Source organism: Coregonus clupeaformis, chromosome 1, assembly GCF_020615455.1.
Source record: "Coregonus clupeaformis isolate EN_2021a chromosome 1, ASM2061545v1, whole genome shotgun sequence".
NCBI lineage: Eukaryota > Metazoa > Chordata > Actinopteri > Salmoniformes > Salmonidae > Coregonus > Coregonus clupeaformis.
In genome coordinates this window covers 49,339,059-49,345,149 of record NC_059192.1, presented here as the reverse complement: position 1 = coordinate 49,345,149, position 6,091 = coordinate 49,339,059, and the positions used below count along the sequence as shown (strand labels likewise).

At 43.1% G+C, this 6,091-nt stretch overlaps 1 protein-coding gene across 4 annotated transcripts in view; it reads right to left on the bottom strand.

Annotated features, from left to right (window-relative positions):
• Positions 1-260: 260 nt before the first annotated feature.
• LOC121569666 (ninein-like protein) overlaps positions 261-6,091 on the bottom strand; it is a 60,733-nt gene continuing 54,902 nt past the window's right edge. For all 4 annotated transcript variants that reach the window (XM_041880810.1, XM_041880817.1, XM_041880826.1 and 1 more), the window contains 6 exons: positions 5,917-6,063; positions 5,634-5,783; positions 2,306-2,419; positions 1,779-1,988; positions 1,588-1,701; positions 261-1,496 (listed from right to left, as the gene is read on the bottom strand). In XM_041880810.1, coding sequence (XP_041736744.1) covers positions 1,305-1,496; positions 1,588-1,701; positions 1,779-1,988; positions 2,306-2,419; positions 5,634-5,783; positions 5,917-6,063 — 927 coding nt within the window. In that variant the 3' untranslated portion in view covers positions 261-1,304. The remainder of the gene's footprint in view (positions 1,497-1,587; positions 1,702-1,778; positions 1,989-2,305; positions 2,420-5,633; positions 5,784-5,916; positions 6,064-6,091) is intronic.

The window sequence follows — 6,091 nt, the reverse complement described above, 5'->3', positions numbered from 1 at the left end:
CCTGCAGTCAGCATGCCAACTGCACGCCCACTCAAAACAGAGAGACATTTGTGGCATTGTGTTGTTACAGAACTGCACATTTTAGTGGCCTTTTAGTCCACAGCACAAGGTGCACCTGTGTAATGATCATGCTGTTTAATCCATTTCTTGATATGCCACATCTGTGAGGTGGATGGATTATCTTGGCAAAGGAGAAATGCTCACTAACAAGGATGTAAACAAACTTGTGCACAAAATAAGATTTTTGTGCATATGCACATTTCTGGGAACTTATTTCAGCTCATGAAACAACACTTTAAATTTTGTGTTTATATTTTTGTTCTGTGTATATGTGTTTTGTAAGGCAATGAACATGATTAACTCTCAAACTCAACTGCTCGGTCTCCACAGCACTTTGTACCACAATGGCTAGAGGACATGTATTACATGGTCAGGTTTGTTTTACATTGATTGTGTAGTGCATGACAAATCCACAGCTTGCATGTTAGTGTTTTTACAAGAATTAAAATAATTTAGGAATCAAAAGGTTGACTGTACAGCAGTGCATCAGGATAGAAAATTGTGCAGATTTTATGAAAGGCCATGTGTATCAAAACTTTACATTTGTAAATACTGTACTGTGCTTTTGATTGATACTCTAAAATACCACAAATAATACTTTTAAAATAAAGTAGCTAAAACCTTTCTTTGATTAATCTTGTGTGATTAAATGAGGTTTCAGCCTTTAGCTTACAGTACCGTTGATCTCAGACAGACCAAAACATAAACTTAAAAGTTAAGTACCTTAATGGAGTGTGTTTGGTGATCAAACTGGAATGTTATTTACACATTAAAACATCTAATTGACTCTCAGACCTACCAACACAGCATGATGCTGGAGGATAGTCTGTTCGTTATCTTCTAGTAACCTAACAGACTACATGTCTCTACAGAGACAGAATACTTCATATAAACTTCTGATTGAACTTCACAAAAAAAGGGTCTCGCGTTAACCTCAATATAATTAAAATAAAAAAATATATTTTATATACACAAAAACACAAGTCATGCATATTACCCTGGTATCTGAAAACACTTAAGACTTTCTGTTCCACTTACCCACAACCTGTGCTAATTGTGTGCAGTTACACAGTGATTTTGTTATAGATCGTACAGAATCATATTGTGGACCACTTGCCACATTAAGCATAAACATGTAATTGGGATGGTCATCCCTATACTAAGGTTAAGGGAAGGAAACTAAGGTGTTTCCCAAATGTCAATGTATTTTGGGGAGTAGCATTGTTCTGAGTAGTAGGGAACTCCTACGCAGAGAGGGAGGCAGGGGTGATTTTACGAAGGAGCTTGTTGAGGGCTGTAATCTTCTCCTCTAATATGAAGTTATTTTTCTCAGCACTCTTCTGCCGCTGCTCAGTGACCTGCAGTGCCTTCATCAGCTGGGAGTTCTCCACATACAGGTCCTTTAGCATGATGTCCGACTTGGCATTCTTCGCCAGCTGTGGGAGGGAAAGGGACACAATTAATTAGTCCGATTTTCAGGACATGTTTCTCTGACTCTGCTGTGTCTCATATGAACGGTAAACTGACCTGCTCCTTCAGCTGGTTCACTTTCTCCTGCAGCACCATGTGCACACTCCTCAGCTTGGTTTCCACCTCCTCCATCCTCTCCTGCATGTCCCCCATCACCTTCTCATATTGCTCCTGAGCACCAACAGAGAGCGAGAGAGCATTTAGACCATGTCAACATCATACACATTTCCTGTGGTGCAGTAAAGTACCTGCTGCAGGCCCATCTGGGTGCTGGCCTGCTGGGCCTGTATGCGGAGGGTCTGCTCCAGCTGCTGCCCCCTGTGCCGCTCCTCTGCCAGCTGGGCCTGGAGGTGTGTCAGCTGCTCCCTAGACCCCAGTTCTGCCTGCTCCCTCAACCGCTGCAGCTGCTGGGCATGCTGGGCCTGGGCCAGGGTCAAGGATGTGTCTGCCCTCAGTGCCTGCATCAAATAAACAGTGTGTTTGAGCATCGACTACATTGTAGTCAGACTTGCATCCCAAACTATTCTTGCTCAAACTGATCCCCTCAAACATGCTGATAGACTCAATAGGACATAGGAATGGAGTTTGGAAATTTCCATGAAAGGAATTTGCCTAAACTTTCACAAGCCTGAGAGGGAGGATTAGTGCAAACTTAGACCATGGTGTTAGTTGCTTAATTTGAGTTTAAATTGGCAAACCTGCTTTCAATTTAGAGATTTGGTGCCTCAGCAAATGTAATTGATCAATGATTTGACCAAAATGTGTGGCTTATCACCTGGTCCTGTGCCTCCGCCCAAGCAGTCTCCAGTTGTGCCTGTTTGCTCTTCAGAGTCAGGCACTCCTGGGTCAGACTCTGTACCTCCACGTCCTGGCCCTGCAGCTGACACACCTGAAGGAAACAAAGCACAACAACCGTGAACTTCAACCTACATTTCAGAAAGACTATCAAAGACACTGGTAACCAATGTTCCCTCAAATGTTTGGGGGCACTGAGCAAATTTTAGGTCTTGTCAACGGAAACTTGAACGTGGTGAGAATGTTGTGCAACTTCCGGCGCACATTTATAGTGAACACTGAGGCTGTACCCCTAAAGTTTTAGACAGTAGCCAATAGGGATAATGTAGGCCTACCAACAAAACAAAATGGAGCAAATCCCATAACATTTTCACAAAGAAATAGCTTTTGATTTATATGATATAGCCTACAGTAGCCTATATGTGGTGTTCCATGCAGGCCTACATTGCATGAGACTTTTAAAAAAGCTTGACATTAATTAATGATTTTATACTTGGTCTTTAACGCCATGGGCCACATAGGTGACTGTAAATTGCATTGTATTGTATGATGCTAGAAACAGAGAATACGGAGAATTAGACATGCAGAGGGCTAGCCTACATATTGGCTTATTGCCCCTTTTCATAAAGACAAAAGCTTTTTACCTGACTGGCTTTTCAAAGACAGCTTGAAATGTAGCCTACACATTTTGTGCTCTTGTAGGAAGCAGTAACTCCCCAATGCTGACCTATACGTATCTATAACTGGGCTAATAACTCGCTAACTAGCAAAGAATATCAACAAATGTGCACATGCGCGGCTCTGAACTGATCTGAAAAGCACATTCACTCGCGGGGGATTGAAAGACAGCTTGTGGGCTACCCCCAACAATAGAATTCTACTCCGTTGCGCTCTGGCTCTGCCTACAACAAAATCAGACTAATTTGTTTCGGTTTGTTGCATTGAAAAGGGGCTTATATAGTGTTGATTTGATCACAGAAAAAACTGATCTACAGTGGGGAAAAAAAGTATTTAGTCAGCCACCAATTGTGCAAGTTCTCCCACTTAAAAAGATGAGAGAGGCCTGTAATTTTCATCATAGGTACACGTCAACTATGACAGACAAATTGAGAAAAGAAAATCCAGAAAATCACATTGTAGGATTTTTAATGAATTTATTTGCAAATTATGGTGGAAAATAAGTATTTGGTTACCTACAAACAAGCAAGAATTTCTGGCTCTCACAGACCTGTAACTTCTTCTTTAAGAGGCTCCTCTGTCCTCCACTCATTACCTGTATTAATGGCACCTGTTTGAACTTGTTATCAGTATAAAAGACACCTGTCCACAACCTCAAACAGTCACACTCCAAACTCCACTATGGCCAAGACCAAAGAGCTGTCAAAGGACACCAGAAACAAAATTGTAGACCTGCACCAGGCTGGGAAGACTGAATCTGCAATAGGTAAGCAGCTTGGTTTCAAGAAATCAACTGTGGGAGCAATTATTAGGAAATGGAAGACATACAAGACCACTGATAATCTCCCTCGATCTGGGGCTCCACGCAAGATCTCACCCTGTGGGGTCAAAATGATCACAAGAACGGTGAGCAAAAATCCCAGAACCACATGGGGGGACCTAGTGAATGACCTGCAGAGAGCTGGGACCAAAGTAACAAAGCCTACCATCAGTAACACACTACGCCGCCAGGGACTCAAATCCTGCAGTGCCAGACATATCCCCCTACTTAAGCTAGTACATGTCCAGGCCTGTCTGAAGTTTGCTAGAGTGCATTTGGATGATCCAGAAGAGGATTGGGAGAATGTCATATGGTCAGATGAAACCAAAATATAACTTTTTGGTAAAAACTCAACTCGTCATGTTTGGAGGACAAATAATGCTGAGTTGCATCCAAAGAACACTATACCTAAAGTGAAGCATGGGGGTGGAAACATCATGCTTTGGGGCTGTTTTTCTGCAAAGGGACCAGGACGACTGATCCGTGTAAAGGAAAGAATGAATGGGGCCATGTATCGTGAGATTTTGAGTGAAAACCTCCTTCCATCAGCAAGGGCATTGAAGATGAAACGTGGCTGGTTCTTTCAGCATGACAATGATCCCAAACACACCGCACGGGCAACGAAGGAGTGGCTTCGTAAGAAGCATTTCAAGGTCCTGGAGTGGCCTAGCCAGTCTCCAGATCTCAACCCCATAGAAAATCTTTGGAGGGAGTTGAAAGTCTGTGTTGCCCAGCAACAGCCCCAAAACATCACTGCTCTAGAGGAGATCTGCATGGAGGAATGGGCCAAAATACTAGCAACAGTGTGTGAAAACCTTGTGAAGACTTACAGAAAACTTTTGACCTGTGTCATTGCCAACAAAGGGTATATAACAAAGTATTGAGAAACTTTTGTTATTGACCAAATACTTATTTTCCACCACAATTTGCAAATAAATTCATTAAAAATCCTACAATGTGATTTTCTGGATTATTTTTTCTCATTTTGTCTGTCATAGTTGACGTGTACCTATGATGAAAATTTCAGGCCTCTCTCATCTTTGTAAGTGGGAGAACTTGCACAATTGGTGGCTGACTAAATACTTTTTTCCCCCACTGTATATAGTGAAAATTGATGGGGCGAACTCAGTGAAGTTCATGATCTTGCGTCCCCATGTGCGGCCTGGCAATTCTTCTGCGCGGCAGTCCTGGAGGAGGTGCGTGGCCGCGCGCAGCTTCGAGGGAACATTGCTGGTAACTATCCCAAGATACACCACCGGTGTTGTTTCCAATTGGGAGAAAATGAAGCATAGTGGGCGGAAGAAGCAAGGAGGTGGAAAGCCAAGCATGAGCTAGCAAGATCTTATTGGTGCGTTCTAGCATGCATTTGCATATTTACATTAGGGAAAGCCTACTCTGAAGTACGCGTGTGCAATAACTCAATTCGCCCTTGCATTCCTTCTAAACAATGTCATTTGTTTTACTTTTAGAAATGGTAAAGTCTACAAAACTTGGTGCACTCTTATTAACAGATTCTAGTTTTGGGAGCAGAAATGTATTGAGATCGAATGTTTCATCAATGAGATTTGCAGAATGTTGGCCTAAGTTTCATCTAGCTCCATGTTCTCCCACTGGACTTCCTCTCAATCACCATATTTGGTGGTGAGAAGAAGTGCTAAACGGATGCTTCAGATTTATACATCCGGTGAGACATCTGTCTCCTATCTGTTCTACTATGTTAACTTACTGCCCATCACATCAACTGCCTCAGTGTTATATGTTGTTGAGCAAGGAAGAACAATATCTTTAGGAGCAGGTGACATAGTCCTACCTTGTGGAGCAGCTCCTGGTTTTGGAGGCGCAGGCTCTGGCACTCCTCCTGTAGGGCCGTGGTGGCCTCCTCCTCATGATGTTTCTGGGCCAGACACAGCTGCTCCTTATCCCTACTCAGCCTGCCCATGCTGGCCTCCAGCTCCTTTACCTGATGATCAGCACACAACAATGAAGTCAGTCAAAGCACTGTTGTATCAATACTCTATATTAAAGAGCAAATTCAGGAGCAGCAAAAAGTGAGCAGACATTTCCAATGTTTTCATCGTCAGTATGTCACCCACCTTGTCCTGGGCATCCTGCAGCATCCTCTGGTGGTTGGCAACTTCCTGGGCCTGGCCAGTCTTCTCCTGACCCACAGCCTGGAGCTTGGAACGAAGCAGCTCTGTCTGGGAGTCCATGGAGCGAAGAGAATCCTGGAGCTTCTCAACCTGTAAACAAACATAATTCATACATAGG